Below are 17,528 nucleotides of genomic sequence, written 5' to 3' on the forward strand. Positions count from 1 at the left end.
CATTTCACATTTTCCAAGGGGGAAATACTATTAATTCCAAGGTGATTAATATCCATATGAACATGATATTGAAGCCAGATTGGAAGACTTCTTTTCCCTTAAGAAAAAAGCTTTTGCAGGAACAGAAAGAATCCCTTACTAAACCTCCTCTCAATGTAATTTAGGTGCTTACAGAGATTTTCGGATACCAAAGGCTCAACAATTACGAAGGTTTTGTCTTATTTTCTTGTTAGAAAAATTTGAATTGTAGTCACCTTCCCCCAAAGAGCTGAAGTGGCGAAACCTCTCTGCAAAACTAGTTCCGTTTAAAATGTTTCAGTGTGAATCTGCCAGACCCTAAAATAATTATAGCTTAGAAAGGCAGATGTGGCTTTGGATTTGAACAATTTTTATCATACTGTACCTTTTTGTGGGGTTGGAAGAAAGATCAGTGATGTAACTGTGTGCCAAGAAGACATACCGAGATTGGAGCCATCTGGTTCTGCAGGAACACCCAAAAGGAAGGTGCAATGCCTGGGGAAAGATCATGGTTTCATTAAGGGCTGACACTACTTTTTTGGCAAAGAGATTCCAGCACTGGCAAGGGAACCAAATATTTCTGAGCATTTAGTGATGCCTGTACCAACTGTAGCATTCTTTGAGATCTTGAATTAATAGGGTCACTGCTTCTTGAATGCCTGCTGTAGGATCTAAGAAAAAGGACTTGGTTTACAGTGGCTGTCTGAGCCAACAGAAGAGTGATTCATAGCTCATCTTGGGTAGGAAGAACCCTGTTGGCCAAGGGTAGATGCTGCAGACCTTGCAAGGACAGCCTTCAATGCCATCCAAGCCTAGCTGCAAAAGTTTTGTAAATTATTTATCAACTGTGGCTATAAATTAGAGATGAAGGAAAGGCCTTTAGGCCTGATCTTGGATGGACTCCTTATTAATGATTTTCAGGCTTAAGAGGACTGAGTATTCTCTTGTATGTAGGAATTACTAATGCTACTATGATTTTGCAGGCTGTTCTTATCTCAAATTCTGCTCTAACAGGGAGTTTGGAAAAATTCTTTCCTAGGAAAGGTAAATTTAGTCAATAACCCACTTAATTCAACTTACATTTCATATCCTCCTGTCATAAACACTGGGTCCAATTCCCAATTCGGAGAAGTTGAACTTACCTCTCTCCTAGCCATCAGTAAAACTTTTGCTCATGATTGTGTCGTGTCTAATATTCTTACATAAATATTTGAATTTAAAATGTTTACATGCTACTAGGGTTCTCTAGGGCCAAATATTGTCTAAGCTATCATGCTTACTCTTCTCAATGAAGTAAGCTAGTCAGTGTCATGGCCAAAACCTCTGGTACTTTAATGCAGCGGTCACCAACCTTTCGGACATCACAGACCACCAGTGGTCCACGGACCACCAGTTGGCGACCGCTGCTTCAATGAGTGCCAGAAGATGGGAAATACAAGGCCCCGTTTCCCAAGAGCTTGTGTACCTTGGAATAAGCATCCCTGCACACCCAACCTCAAGATACTGTTCAAATTTACACTTCTTCAGTCATCCTTTTTCTTTCTCACACATGCACACACACACACAAAATTTGCTGACAGAGACAAGAACTTTTGCTCATATTTTTTTTAATGTATCACAATGAGCAGGAAACATACTTGATGAAATATTTTCAAAGGAGTATATTCAATTACCATCTACAATCAACTTAACTATGACAACAAAGTTTTTGTGACAAATTTTTTTTTTTTCAGTTTGAAAGTTCCATGTGGTTCTGTTTGTTAGTCTCCATGTATTTTGGTACAGTTCGAGATCAGCATTATTACAGTAACAAAAAAGCTAACAAGACTACATTATAGAAAAACACCAAGAACATCATTTTTGGTTTCACTTGCTCTATTTTTTTGTGTTTTTTTTGTTTTGTTTTGTTTTTTGTGGGTTTTTTTTTTGTACATTGCAAAGGCTGTTCATATACCTCTTCACCTCAGGGTCACGTTCATTTATGCTTTCTTTCCTACCCAAACTTGCCCCCCTCCCCCCAGAGAAAGTAAACAACAAAAAAACTAGTCAAAGCTTTGTTTCACAGTGGGCAGTATCTCAGCGCCAACAACCAACCAACTCAATTTATGCTTCTATTTAAAATGTTTTAATTTAATTTATTATTTAAAAAAAATATATGTCCATGAACATCAAGTGCACTGGCTTGGGTCACTGCCTCTCTCTCCTGCAACTTCCTGCCCATGACTGATAAACTCAGGGTTAAACACATGCCGTCTGTTTTACTTCGTTTTCAAAACTTTGGCCACATTCATCTCTTTAAATCGCTTTTAAATTAAAAAAACAACAACAACAAAAACCTTTCTAGATTTAAACTTTTCCGTGTGTGTGTGTGTGTTTCCTTCTTATGTTTCTTTTGGGAAGGATGAACAATGGATGAAATAACTCCCATCCTGAGGGTCAGTGGTGCTATGAGACTGAATGTCTAGCACCAGCCCACACTGTGGAGTATTTGGGGAAAAAACAACCAACCAACCAAAATATGAAGTGTGAATGAATGTGAAGAATTCATTTAAAAACCGAGTAGAGATATCCTAGTCAGCTACCTACTATGCAACAGACAGGAGTAAATTCTCCAAGGGAAACCAGCCTAAACAGTTGGGCATTGTAGTAAATTCATGCTTTGTAAATGATACTGGTCCCAGCCAGGGTGGATGTTAGCCCACAAACATTTTAAGCTATGTTTGACCCCTAATTTTCACCATCACTCACTGCTCTGATACTTCTGGGTTAATGCTGAGAATTATGTTTTCTTTTTTGAAGGAACATATATGTGGGCAGTAGAGTTGTGGAGGAAAACATTAGTGTGCAACCCACTCCAGGTTGAAACAATCACATACCCCCTCTGAGGAACACTGGTCGGTGGATGCATGCTTACTTAGCCAGTCTACCCAACCATCTTGCGGTCGCCAAGTACACCCACAGGTCAAGGCATGGCATAACAAAACACTGACAGTCACTCTGCTACACAGAGGGAGGATGGCATAGTAGCTAAGAGGGGGGGGGGGGGAGGGAGAAAATGGAAAGAACCATTGGGGAGGGGGTGGCAAAAGTATTAGGAAATGAACTTAAAGTTGAGGGAGGTGGGAAAGGGATAGAAATTGCACTATTACCAAGCAATATCATTTTTAAAAACAAAGTTTACAGAAAAGACCTAGCAGAATTTGACAGGTAAAGCTAGTGTTAAATTGTTAATTGGTATCATCACATAGAGAACCAAAAAACAAACAATTTTTCTATATGATACAGACACAGAGTAACATACAACAGTTAAATGGCAAAAATATATATTTTTATAGAGTTACAAACAAGATAAAATAATGGAAAACAAAAAACTGTACAACTTTAAAATTTAAAAATGTTCATCTCAAACACAGGGAGAAATACAAGAATTCTTGTTAAAAGAAAATAGCTTGTTAAAACAGCAAGTGTTTTGCGTACTTGTTTTTGACACCTTATGCTACAAGTGGATACTGGTATGAATAGTTAGATGGTATTCTTTAGTATTTCTACTTAAAAAAATTAAAAAAGGAATTTGCACTGTGCATCAGCCTAGTTAGAAATATGTACAACAGTTCAGGATCTACTCTTTCATTAAACTGAAAACAAATTCATAAAAATAAAATAGTCCCGGCTAAAAAAGAAAAGAGAAAAAAGAAATCCATTTTTAGATGTTGGAATGCTCCAGTCTTTTGCAAAGTTGATGAGTGGCTTCAGCACTGGGGAAAGAAGCCTGGAAGGTGACCAATGGAACCTGCATTCACAGTCTTCAAAGTTCCCTTTTGAAACATAAGGAAGAGAATGAAGGAGAGAAGGATTTCACACGTTAGGGGAAAGGGGAGATTGTTTCTGTTGTTTAGCTATGAAAGTGAAACAGCAAAGCATCTATTTGTCTCCAAAGTCTACATTATAGCAGCACAAAGTTTTCCTTTCAAAGTTCAGACCATTTTTTTTAAATGAGAAAGGGGGTATGGTGCGTTGTGTTGTGTGTCACAGGAATATGGATATTAACGTAAACACAAGTGTCTCATTCTTTCTCTTAGTACATTGCTATCTGCTTCTTTGTTGGCTGCACTCTGGATCACTCGCCGCTCAGACTGCCTAACACAAGGACAAAACTTTGAAGTAAAAAAATGTGTCTTTTGGTATATGGAATTAACAATTGCCTCTCTGCTTGCAGAAGAAGCAAATAACAACCTGGGAATCTTTTGTTTTATTCTTTCTTTTATTAAACTAAGTCTCGTTTAAATCAGAAACAAATTCTCAAGTAATAAGAACCCTTTCCCTTTTTTCTGCACCAGCAGTGAAAGGGTGTGTCTTTGGATTTTATTTAAAGCATGAAATTTCTTTTTCTGAGAGGAAAGAAAACAAAACAAAAACCAAACCCCTAACCAAAACTTTTTTAGAAAAGAAAAGCACACAATCCAATTACACAAATGGAAACAAATGCTTTAGCTTAGGAAAAGAATATTTGAAGCATCTACCAAACAAAGAGTGGGGAAAAAGAGGGTGAAAAGAAAAGCCAAAGGAAGGACAAATAAAAAAATAAATGCACAAGGCTAACAGACATAGGTAACTAGAATTATATGCCTTTAAAAAGTTTCAACTCCCCAACCAAAAATAATCTGTGAGGATCCTAATGACCCCTAGGACCCTTTGAAATTCATTCTTTAGTTTTATAAAATAATTCTGCAGCTACCCTCTAAGAAATGAAGGCAGCTACCTTAAATGGGAGGTTATAGGATGGGAGGTGGGAGGAGGAAAGAGAAATTGGAATTAAGGGACAAAGGGGAGAAAAGCTTAGGTGAATCAACGGATTGCAATCTATCTGCTAGGAATGAACAAGACGACATCAAATGAGGAGCTGTCAGCTGGACCATACAAAAAGCTAAATGTACACAAAAGGTTTTTTTATTTTCCTTTTAAATCTACCATACTGCTTCAGTTCATTTCCAATGCAACAATCTACTCAACACCAAAATGGTCATATCTATCATAAATACAGAAAGTCAGTTTTTAAAACTTATTTTTTTTAAGCTACGAGTCCTCAACACTCTTTGTGTGTGGGTTTATTTTTTCTTCTGAAAGTGGGAGTGCTTAACTTTTCACCTTAAAATTGGCTTCAGCAGAAAAGCTATCCTTAAAATCCCCAGAAAGCTAAAGCAGTTCACATTGTTTTTCTCAAATACTTTCTGCCCGTTTTTAAATTAAGAAACAAAAAAATTTTCTGGAACAAAAACGAAAAAAGAAAACTGAAAAAGAATATATATATATATATATAAAACAATGATTCTGAAAACAGAACGAAGTGTGAGCGATTGACCTGAGAATAAAAAGACATTACATTTCTCTTTTTCTTTTAGCAAGCCATTGGTATCTGAATGCTAAGATAGCAAGAAATTTAAAACTGGAACAAGGTGGACTGCTTTCCCATACAGTGCATGCCGGGCTCCTCTGTGCTATCAACGTGGGGGCGTTTATTGAAAAGGGGCAAATATACAAGGGGTTTAAGCTCCAAAGACATTAGGGAGGCCCTGTGGACTTCTGTTTCCCAGACCAATAGTACCTTCAAAAGGACACAATGTAACCGGGTTAGGGGTGTGTTTTATATATATATTAGAAAAAAGAAAACACAAGAATGTGAAATCACCGGCATAGATAGGTATATGGGAAAACAACCCACGCTTTTCTTTTTTTTTCCTTTTTTTTCTATTTTTTTTTTGTTTTTTTTTTTTTTTGGTTAGAAGCTTTGGAATTGCAGTTAGTCTATTTTTGAAATTGGTTTGTTATTAATTTTTTATTTAAATTCATTTGTTTGTATTGTTCATCTTCAAAGCTTACAATCTGAAGGTGTCCGTTCCTACACTGGTCAGACCACTGTCCTTGGGGCAGCTGGGGTCTTTGGGACCCTCCACTGGGCTCGCCGGTCCGTCGGACTTTTGGCTGAGATCCGTGTCAGACTCCTCCGAATAGTCGTCTGTTGGCATCGAGGGCTGAACCCCTGAGGTGCTGCATGAACTTGAGGTAACCGTTGAAGATGAGGAGAGAGGAGGAAAAGAAGGAGGCTTCGGGGCCGAAGCCCGGGAGACCACTTGCGGCCAAGACTTCCTGGAGGCGTGAGGGGAAGCGGAGGACGAGGAGGGGGCGGCGGCCGACTGGGGAGGGGGGCTGTCGTTTGAGTGAGCGGCAGACTGCGAGGTAGATGCGGTGCTAGGATCGGGGAAGCAGGCAGAGTGAGGTAATAAACTAGGGTGCTCTTTGGCGTTTCTTGCTGCTCTCGTGATTGTTCTGTGTTTGTGCAAGGCCGACTCGAGATGTTGACTCAGAGCTTCCTCCCCACAGAGCGTGCTCTCGCACGCCAGGCAGTGGTACGAGCCGCCGCCACTACTGCCACCGCCGCTGCCACCGCCACCACCACCGCCGCCCGTGGGGACGTGAAGCACCATCTCTTGCAGGTTCACCACAGACTGGCCGAAGAAGCAGAGGGACTTCAGGTGGCTCCTCGCCGCCTCCTCGTCACCGAAGCCCGCCTGGCACTTGCGGCAGACCAACTTGTACTGCACCTTTGGAACAATGAAGGGGTCATAGAGGGAGTCCGCACTTTTGCTTTCTGCTTCTGGCTCTTCGGGGGGTTTCGGCAGGAGGGGGGACACCTCACGGGGTGCGTTTTTCTGCTCTTCTGGTTTGGGGGATTCTTTGGCAGGGTCTTTGTCTGGGGAAGCAGCCCCAGGGGGGACTGGGGTTTGGCTTGCTTTGGGCTGCTGCTGCACTTTTTGCTGCTGCTGCTGCATTTGCCGCTGCTGCTGCTGCTGGATCGCCTCCTGCAGACTCTGCTGGTATTGCTGGTACTGCTGCAGTAGGGAGCCCGGGGACAGCCCCATCAGGGCCTGCGACAGCGCAGGGCTGTAGGGGAACAGGCCTTCCATGCCATACATTGGCTGCAGGTACCCGCTCTGCAGGGCGCCAGGGATCTGGGGGGCATAATAAGGAGAGAAGCCTGGTACAAAGTAAGGAAGGAACTGGCTCGTGAGCAACGCTGTGGGGTCTGAAGTCAAGGCTGCCTGCAGGGCCTGCAACTGTGCAGGGTCCACTGCATACTCCATGGTGGGCAGTGGGGCTGAGATGGTGGCTGCGGCTGCCGTGGGTGCTTCTCCTTTCTCCTTCTTGGGGACAGGCAGGGGTTCCCCTTTCCCTTTGTGTGCCTTTTCCTTCTCCTTTACCTTCTCACTGTCTTTGTCCTTGCGTTGCTGTTGCTGCTGTTGTGGCGGGAGCTGTGGCACAGGTGGAGGCTGGGTTGCTGGCGGTGGCTGCACCTGTGGCTGCTGCTGCTGGGGTTGGGGGTGTTGCTGAGGGGCCATCACCATGGTGGCTTGTGCTGGGGTTGGGGAGCTCAGCGACGCTGAGGACGGTTTATTTGGTAATCCAGATGTGGGGAGACCAGGGGAAGGAACTGTTGTGCTGGGCAGACCCATCAAGTTCGGTTTTGGAGACGTTAAAGCTGAAAAGAATGGACACAGAGAAATCACATGTCAGTCTGGGTGGTGAGGCTGAAGATCAAGATGTTTTGACCTGTGTCACTGGCACAGAGTCTGAGGCCTCAAGGTTTATACGAAGGTTTACACCAACGTTTTCAACAGAGGTGTCAGCCAGGCTCAGGGTTGGAGACCCTTGTATTCTAATCAAGCCCGAGTCCTGGATCAGCTCCGCTCCCATACTTCCCCTTTCAGCCAAGCACCTTCCGCCCAATGTGTCACGCCCACCCCATTAGTTCATATTTTCTTGCCAAGCTCCCTGCTACCATTCATTCTACCCAAGGCAATTAGTCTGGAGGCCCCCAAACTAGCTGGGACCAAGGGCCTTCATCAGAGTGTCACAAAAATACTACAGCCAAGATGTCTCACCAGAAGTTGTCTGGAGGAGACAGGTGACAGGAAAGGAGAGGGAAGGAAAGCAAGAAACCTAGCCAAGCCTCAAGACAATGTGAACAAATAGGCTATACACATGCACTTCTACAGCTAAATGGATCCGTTAAGAGGAAAGAGATAGGAGGAGGAATACGAAGAAATAAAAACGGCCTATTCAGGGAAAACTGTTCCAGTGTCTTGGCTCAGCTGATCTGCTTTAACAAATCTGTTGGAAAAAATGTAACCATCTAGGAATAGGATCTGCAGTCCTCTAGAGAAATGAACACTTTCTACTCTTGCCCCTGTTTGAATGACATCCAGTAGGGCTAGGGCTGTAGACGGAAAAACTAGCCATAGGAAGAGGAGAAAAACATGTCAGAAATGGAACTGTCCAAAGTGCTGCCACCATCAATTCCTAAGATTGCATCCTACATCAGGTACCATTGCTTATGGGTGGCAGAGGTCTTTGACCATGTCACTAGACACACATGGAGTACAGCCCCATCCTCAATCACACGCAGACCTAACCTACCACTACCTGTAAAGCTTCCATCCAGCCCAGAGCCTAACATACCCCCAGACCTATCTTCCGGTTTGAGTCTTTTGTTCCAGAGTCATGGAAATGATGTTGATGTTGCTGGTACAGATATCCCCGCTTTTCAAAAGTTCACTTCATGCCACTTTGCTTTTAGGAAAAACCTACATTAATACCTGTTTTCGCTAACTGAAAGAAATACAAAAAGTGAAAATAGCATTCAGTGTTTGCTCTGTGGTGAGCTATAGTAGAGGCATCGTGCACCCTGAACAGGGAGAGTGGGACTGCCAAGCTCCTTCCCCAGGAACTACACTCAGCATCATAGCTTTGAGCTGTTTCTAGGAGTATGTGTGTTTTATCTTGATTTATTGTGTGCATTTGTTAGCAAGATGTGTCCTAAAGTGACTGCTTCTTCACTTCATGCCATTTTGACTTAGGAAAGGTTTCATAGGAACACTCTATTTTCAGATAGTGAGACAAACCTGTACACCAAACTATAGGTTTGTAAAGACTTGCAAGGTGGTGGGGAGTCAGGATGTGCTGGGTGATGAGATGCTGAGCGTAGACAAGAATTGAGGAGAGTTCATAGGCAGCAGCCTTCAGATCATCTTTACATTTGCTACACCCAAGAAACTAGACGGTGTACAGTGAGCACCAGAATTTAAAATCAAACCCTATGGCCCCTCACCACTTATCTGGATCACCTTCTGCCAGAAAGCTGTGGTAAGTGGGTTCCATAATGTGACACTGTCCTCATGAGGAAAAAACAAAACACTCTGAAGCCCAGACCTGGGTGAAGACAATGTTGACTTCAGTGTTTACTGGGCTATCAAACTGCATTTGAAAACACTCATATTTCAGATAAGAGAACAAAGTTGTCTCAAGTTGCCAATCCCAGAAAAACATACATTAATGTTTGGAGAGACAAGGAGGATGCTTCCCTCAGCACCACATAGCATCATTTATGTACTCTTCTGAGATTAAGACATCCAATTTCCTAAAGGCACATAAGGGGCTGAAACCAGAGGAGAAGATACATCAGACTCAGAAAAACTCAGTAAAGGCTCATTGGTTAAATTGGCACAAACGAGGCTGAAACAGAATGGATTATGAATTCTAAATGTGCAACATGGCTCTTCCCATCTCCCTCTGGACAACAGGCCTACTCCAAGTTTTAGCTGCAACCAGAGCCAAAAGGAAGGGTAAGGAAGGAACGTCTAGGTATTTCCCCATCTCTATGACATCAGGTTTTCAGGAGAAGGATCCAGGTCAGAAGGCTTTAGACTGACTTTCTATATCTTGAACTGACAGTCTACATAAAAGATTCAAAATTTTAAGAAATGGTTACTGAATCTGTGCTATTTACAAGTTCTGCACTAGCCACATTCGATACAGTAGCGATACAGTAGCTCAATATATTCTCAGAATAATTCTGTGCCCTTGGTTTTCTCATCTGTAAGATCAGAACTAAGCAAGGCACTTCATCCCCGAGACCCAGGCATGCACCTCTGGAGTCAGACTGATAGGATATGGATTATGATGGACACCCATTTGCCATGTGTGATCTTGGACCCGTTCGCTGACTGCTTGGAACCTCAGTTTTCCACAGTAAATTGTTGTGGGATTTACATGGTAAAGGTTACCATTGGGCCTGACATATTAAACACAGGTTTCTTCCCTCCCATTCCAGATCCAGTGCTCCTGTGAGCTTTGGTACAGTTAGGAGGTGGTTACAGGGGGCACATCTGGCTGGCTGCCTTGAATAATTAAGAGCATATCTTTATATCTTAAGTCCACTTTAAGTGGTCAGAACCTGAGTAGCACTAAACATATACCTGTTGACTGACTGGCTCATATTGGGTGTTGTGGAAGGAGCACATAGCACTGGGAGCCCGGAGGCCTGGGTGGGAGCTCTGGCTCCTACCCTAGCTTGCTGAAGGGTCTCGACCTCTCTGGGCCTCAGTTTTCTCATCTGTAAAACAAGGGGAATAGATCAGACATTCTGATTCTAATTTTTTTCACATTATTATGAAATGTTGGGCCTTCCCAAGCCCCTCTGCCAAGGTCCTGGGCTGCAAGGATAATTCAGTGTCTGGCCACTTTCCATAGCTTGTTTCTTGGCTTATGTCTAGCTGGCTTGAGCATCATTCTGTGACACTAACTTGCCAACATATATAAGCAACGACTTTTATATCTTAATGCTTCCTTTTCTTGTTCCTCTCTTTGGCTAAGAAACTGGGACCAGGAATGAGGTAGCCTCATGTTCTGTAAATCACTGCCAAAATTGTAAAACTTGGATTTCATTCAACCAGGACTGCTCTGTGAAGTAGAAGAGCCGCTTCAACTCCTGGAAACAGGGACATGTTTTGAAGGCAAGGAAGCCCTTTGAGGGGCTCTCCTTTGGTGAATGTGCACTGGTCAATGCAGGCCATGAAGGCAACTTGATGATTTGTGCCTAAGTCTTAGAGGATGGTAGAGGTGAAGGTCTAATTTAGGAAAGACAGGTGGATCCAGAGAAGATGGGTAAGGACAAACAAGAGAGGTACACAGGAAGAACTGTGAGACTCCCCATTAAATGGAAAAATAAGAGTACCAAGTATATGATTCTGAATAGGGGAGAGAAGCAAAAGGGGAGATGGGCAAAAGGAAACAATGCAGACTGAATACTCCTAAAAAACGACCATTAACATTTTTTTATCTGTCTGGAGTACTAACACAAATATGTCAAAATTCAAAACCACGTTGCCCAATACAAGATTCCTAATCAGTGCGTTTGAGCACAAACTGACATAGCCACTGTTGTTCTGGCTAGAAGAGAATCTCAGGAGTAAGAGGATACCTGATAGCAATTATGCCAGAGTAGCTCTCTAAGAAAGGGGGCAGGGACCACAGGTAAGGGCAAAGATTGGTTTAAATTCTCTTGAACAAGTTTCCATAGGGCACGGTCCAGAACTAGCTAGATATTAAAGTGTCTTATATTTTCAACAAATATCTAGAAGGGATCAGGATTTCCAGAAGCAAAAAATGAAAGGGTCTACAATAGAAGCTTCTTTCTTGAAAATAACACTTCCCCCACTCTACCCGGTTGTTCTGTTGAACACAGGGCACAAGAGTGGTTTCAGAGGAGACCAGTCCAACCAGGAGGTGCCATCCCTGAACTGGGAAGTCAAAGAAAGATGTACAACATGAGCACAGCTCCAGGGAGACTCAATGGAAGGCACCTGAAGTTTTGTTGAAGCTTCCTATCTGCCCAATACTCAGAGGGTATGGATGGTAGACACAGAACAAAGGGCTAAATGGGCAGCTATTGAATGCTTATGGAATAACCTAGAGCAGAACCCACCTGTGTTAGATGGAGTAAAGCCCGGCAAGGAGGGGCTGTTGAGGCCAGGGAGCAACACAGGAGGAATGCCCTGGAGTGCCGGATATGCTGTAGGAAGGTTAAGAGCCTGAAGAGGGGCATTATCAAACATCCCTTGCTGCTGAGCTGCCAGTCCGAGGACCTCATTGGCTTTTTTAATCCGGTCCAACTCTTGTTGAGCCATCAACTGACGTACAGTGGCTGGGTCAAAGTATTCTTTCTCCTTGTCCAACTGGCTTCCAATGGTGTCTTTAACTTTGGAGATATGCTGTTGGGAAAAGATATGGTCACGTACAGACAGCCGAGCGCTGTACTTGATGCCACACAAAGTGCACTCTGTTTTGGGTCCCTCATAACTTGTTTGGTTTATACCAAAATGCTTGGCCATGCTTAACTTAGACTTCTTTTCTTTTGCCCGGGCATTCTGGAACCAGACCTGAACAACTCTCTTTGGCAGTCCAATGTCATTGCCTAGGACCTCACACTCTAGCATGGTGGGTGTCCTGTAGTCATTAAAGCATGACTTGAGGACCTTCAGCTGCAGATTAGTCATTTGAGTGCGAAAACGTTTCTGCCCAGGCCGATCCCCATTGTCTCCAGATTTGCCTGCTGACCCACTTGCACCAGGACTTGGAGAGCAGGGGTCTGCAAGGCTTGAGGTTTCACTGTAGTCCACTGTACCTTCATTGTCATATTCTTTGCTGTAAAAGCTCGGGGCTGGGCTGACCAGACCTGATGACAACCGGTCTTCATACTCAGACATTGCCATCATGGCCGCTTTGGTCAACCCGTCATTGGGCGCAGATGAGGATTTGGTTTCAGTTGCTATTCCCGTCGCACTGTCGTTATCTGCGTTGCCCTCATCTCCAGTAGTGGTATCTGTGATTGCTGTGTTGACAGAGGAACAGTCATCATTGTCCAGTTTAGTCTGGTCAAAGTTTAGATTAACTGCAGACATGGAAGGGCTTTCAAAGTCTTCAATTCCTTCCACCTTGATGGAAGAAGGGCTAAGAAGAGTTCTGGGAGATAACTCCATGGTTTTACTCACAGGCGAGAGGGGAACACCTTGGCCATCACTACTGCTTGGGGGTAGGTGGGAAAAGCTAGTTCCATCAAAAATATCTCCTTTCATCTGGAGTCCCCCATCGCAGTCTAAGAGCATTGCAGACAGAGTTAGGTTGTAGCCAGCTCTCTTGGCTTCATGCCAATGACGGGACCGGATATGAGCCTCGAGAGCAGTCTTGGCTTTGAAGAGGGCTCTGCAAAAAGGGCACCTCCTGTGGGCCTGAGCTGGGCCTACAGCCCGGAACTGTCCTTTCCTTTCCCGGGCACGTGTGTTCTGAAACCAGACTTGTACCACACGTTTCTTCAGGCCTACCTCATGCGCAATGTGATCCAACATCTTTCGAGTTGGATTGGAGTCCAATAGGTACTTTTGGTAGAGAATTTCTAGCTGTTCTGGTGTAATAGTTGTCCTCAAGCGTTTGTCTCTCTGAGGTTCTTCTCCTGTCCCACTGTCATTTTCACCAGGGCTTGCGCTGGCCTTTTCCTCCAGCTTCCTCTTCAGAGTGTTCATAGTGGAGGTTGGAGTTGAAGGAGAAGTGGCTGAGCTTGCTGGAATCTGAGGTATGGCCCCAGAGAGCAGCTGGCTTGCCAAGAGAGGGTTACTAGGGTCAAATAGCATGAAAGGCATATCCAGTGACCTGTCTAAAAACTGAGGGTGGATGAACTGATTCTGCGCACTCAGGAAGTGAAGCTGCTGGTGCTCCTGCCAATGTTCAAACGATGGAAACGCCAACTTACACTGGTCACACTGGTAGGGAATTAGCTGAGGAGGTAGGTTTGCCAACTGTTGAGGAGTTGACGTGTGGAGGGGCTTGAGGGGCAGGTGGGACAGCTGAGAAGGACTGGGGCTTGACTGGGGTAAGGGGCACTGAGGAGGCGGTGCTTGTGGAGGAGGCTGTGGTAATGAAGTGGGGGAAGTCAGTTGTGGAAGCTTTTGCTGGGCTGCATTTGTCTTCTGCTCAGGCTGGTCTTGCTGCTGCAGCTCTGCCTTTGGTTGTACTTGCTTTTCTTGGGTTGGGTTTGGCTGTGCACTGGGAGGTTCAGCCTGCTTTGGTTTCTCATCACTCACCTCTGTTTTTGAACTGAAGGTGGCCAATTCATCAGCTTCTGCTGTAAGCTGCAAGAAAGCGGAGGAAGCTGTATTGGCTGATGGCGCTGGGGTGCTGTAAGCCTGTGAGGGCATCGGGGTACTGCAGGAGGAGCTGGTGGGTGTCAGGATTTCCATGGCATCCATGGAATCCTCATTTTGGCTGTCATCCTGCCCCTCCTCATCCTCATCTTTGTAACACAGCTTCTTCTGGTGCTTGATGAGATCAAAGATGCGCTGAAACACCAGGCTACACTTTTTGCACTGGTAGTTTAGGTTGCTTGTTCGAATATACCTATCATTCGTAAGCTCACGCCGCTCTCCATCTTTGCCTTCTCCCTGATTCTCATAATTTTTCCTGGCCTTCTGTCGGGCATTTTGAAACCACACCACTATGACTCGGGTTGGAAGGTTTAGTAAATTAGAGAGTTGCTCAAATTCATCGTCCTTTGGGTAAGCATTGGCATCGAAGAAGTCCTGTAGGACCCTCAGCTGGTAGTCAGTAAACCGTGTTCTTGAAGACCTCTTGCTTCCCCAGTACTCTTGCTTCTGAGGTTCCGGCGAAGGGGGCCGGGAGTCAATCTTCAGCTCCTCCAGGCTGGTGATAGGAGGGTTGCTGAAGTTGTAAGGGGAGTCCTTATTACGCTGTCGCTCTTTAAAGAGAGTGTTTCTGAACCAGTGCTTGATCACTTTCTGGGGCAACCCAGACTTGTCGGCCATCTCTTTGATCTGCTCTTCACTGGGGGAGTTGTTAATGTCAAAATATTGCCGCAGAACTCGGAGCTGGTCATCCGTGATCCTGGTGCGAGGCCTCTTGTTCTGCTGCTGGAGCAGACTTGGATTAAGCTGATGCTGGTACAGCTGGGCCAGGTCAGCAGGCAGAGGCTCCACAGGTCCGAGCTGCGGGGGCAGCTGGGCTGGCAAGGTCTGAAGTGGCATCGTCTGCATCATCAGTGGCGAGAAGATGGGCAGCTCCATGGGCATGGAGAGCTGGGTGAGCGGAACGGATGGCTGGGCCGGTGCAATTGTAGGCGAAGTGATGGGTGGTGCGGACACAGGGATGGCTGGCGTGGAAGCAGGCTGAGGTGGTGCTGCAGGAAGTGGAGGTGGAGGGGGCGGAGGAGGAGGTGGTGGCGGCTCTGGGGTTTGGGGCCTCAGGGGGTACAGTTTATCGTAGTGTTCTCTGTACTGTTTGGCAAACCTCTCCAGCTGTTTAAAGGGAAAGTAATTTTGATGAACATGCTCTTGATGACTCTTTAAAATCAGGATGTTGGAAAATAACTTGCCACAGGAGTCACACTCGAGCTTTTCCAGATTCTCTCCCTGCTCGGTCTTCCCATTCTTTTTCTGCACCTTCTGCTTATTCTCGTTGTACTGAATGACCAGCTCAAAGCCAAAGTTCTCCAGCAAGGCCTTGGTAGCGTTCCCTCTGGCATCTGAGGCGATGCGTGGAGGAAGCATGGAAGGCTCAGAACTACCCCCTGGTGCCAGCTCTTTCTTCTCTTTGGCCTTCAAGGCATCTGGCAGAGACTCCTTTGGTCCTGTGTTGCCTTCTCCCCCTTCAGCACCATCCCTCTCTCTCTGGCTTTCTTTTTCCTTTTCTTTGATGACCAATTTGTTTTTCTTTTCAGGGTGCTGGCTTGGCTGAAGGAGGGTAGAGTGACTCTGGGATAGAGAAAGCTGGCTTTGCTGCAGGATCTGCTGGTGGCTCTGCTGTGGGATCTGAACCTGAGCCTTCAGATCTTCCAGCAGCCCTGGGCCTGTCCCAGTCAGCGTCAGCGCCCCACTGGTCACCGGCAAGCTCACCTCAGGGTTGAGCTGGAACTCAGCGCTGGGGATGTAGAAGGGGAAGAGGAGGTGCTGCTGTTGCTGCAGCTGTAGCAGGGTCTCAGTGGTCATGGGAAAGTGAGGAAGGAGGGTGGGGTTAAACAGCTGAGACTGGATCAGGGCAGCCTGCTGCTGCAGCTCCTGTTGCAAGTGAGCTTGAACTTGAGCTTGGGCCTGGGCCAGTGTCTGTGCTTGCTGCTGTTGCTGCTGCTGCCTCGATGCAATCATATCTGCCAGTTTCTTCCGATTGGCCTCCTTGGGCTCTGAAGGGGAAGTGATGTTGGCACTGATGGGATTCCCCAGGGGCGGCATTCCTACACTTTCAGTGGGCACTTGGCTCAGTAAGCTGGAGCTTGGAGCAATGCCAGCACTGCTTGGGTTGGTGGTGGTAAAGGTGTTACTGCCAGTGGTGCTCACAGGACTTGGGGTGGAGGAGCTTAGGGAGACACTGCTGCTGTTCCCATTGCTACTGCCACCTGCGGCCTCCAGCTTGGCTGCCCGAGCCTTGGTTTGATGTAACACAGACCTCATGTGGATCTCCAAAGTGGAACTCTGGCTGTAGGCCACGTTACAAGTGTTACACTTAAAAGGCTTGTTGTCTGGGCTGCTGGTGGGTTCTGGCTGACCAGTTGCCGATTCTTGAAGGGCTCTCTTTAATTTATGCAGGTGGGAGACAGAATTATAGTGCACCAGCAGGATATTCTTTTGCGTGAAAGATTCCTTGCAGACAGTACACTTGTAAGGGCGAGAAGGGTCTAGAAATTTCTCCATGGTGAAGTTGGGGCCTTTTCTGAAAGGCAGAGCTCTCTTCGGTTCTGAGCCTGAGTCTTCTTGTACTGACCCAGAGTCACTGCCTGTGGGGCTCTGCTTCTCTTCCAAGTCACTCTCTTCCTCCTTATCTTCCTCAACAATTATGGTGTGGTCCTCGGCCAGGGTGGGGTCTCCCATTGCCAGGAGGTCCCCATTAGCCAGAAGGCCGCCATAAAGCTGCTGGATGTCGGCCTCACTCAACTCCAGGTGGCTCGTCTCAAGGTGTTTTTTCAGAGCCTGGAAAGTTCGGAAACTGCGCTGACAAAGACAGCACATGGTGGCGGCTCTGATCACATGGTACTGAGAATGCAGCTGCAGCTTTTCAATGGTCTTGAAAGCCAGGCTGCACTGATTACAGCGGTACTTGTACACGTGGCGATCTGACACGGGCAGCTGAGGCCTCTTGGTGTGAACCTCATTGAAGTGAGTCTGAAGAGCCGCAGAAGTTTTGAAAACCTGGTTGCACCCCTTCTTCCAGCACAGGAAACCCGAGTCTTCTCTCATAGAGCCTGGGTCAGCAGAAGAGGGTTTTAGATCTCCACCGTGCTCTGTGCTCACGGAGGGCAAGATGTTCTTTCCAGGATCCTCTGAGGTTTCTGTAAAAAAAAACATCAAGCCCAATGATAAAGAGGGCTTTGTTTCAAGGATGGCACCGAGAGCTGTCTACCTAGCAAGGCCTCAGGAACACAGAATCTGACGATGAGGGAAACACCCAACCTGAACACACAGCCTCCTGCTTTCTTTCCCTCTAATAGAGCAAACATATTAGGAGCAGGTCCACAAGAACGGAGAGGACTGAAAGGAAATACAAAAAGTGTTGCCTCCTAATAAGCCTGTATTCTATCACATATCTGTCTTTTAAACAATATTTAAAATTGCTTGGCT

At 45.6% G+C, this 17,528-nt stretch overlaps 1 protein-coding gene across 5 annotated transcripts in view; it reads right to left on the bottom strand.

Moving 5' to 3' along the window:
• Nucleotides 1-1,614: 1,614 nt before the first annotated feature.
• Nucleotides 1,615-17,528, bottom strand: part of ZFHX3 (zinc finger homeobox 3) — a 246,862-nt gene continuing 230,948 nt past the window's right edge. For 4 of the 5 annotated variants that reach the window (XM_079800262.1, XM_079800265.1, XM_079800264.1 and 1 more), the window contains 2 exons: nucleotides 11,837-17,239; nucleotides 1,615-7,552 (listed from right to left, as the gene is read on the bottom strand). In XM_079800262.1, coding sequence (XP_079656388.1) covers nucleotides 5,892-7,552; nucleotides 11,837-17,239 — 7,064 coding nt within the window. In that variant the 3' untranslated portion in view covers nucleotides 1,615-5,891. Of the gene's footprint in view, nucleotides 7,553-10,328; nucleotides 10,466-11,836; nucleotides 17,240-17,528 lie in introns of all 5 variants that reach the window. The other variant, XR_013815205.1, reaches the window with a different exon arrangement.

Source organism: Cnephaeus nilssonii, assembly GCF_951640355.1.
Source record: "Cnephaeus nilssonii genome assembly, chromosome: 20".
NCBI lineage: Eukaryota > Metazoa > Chordata > Mammalia > Chiroptera > Vespertilionidae > Cnephaeus > Cnephaeus nilssonii.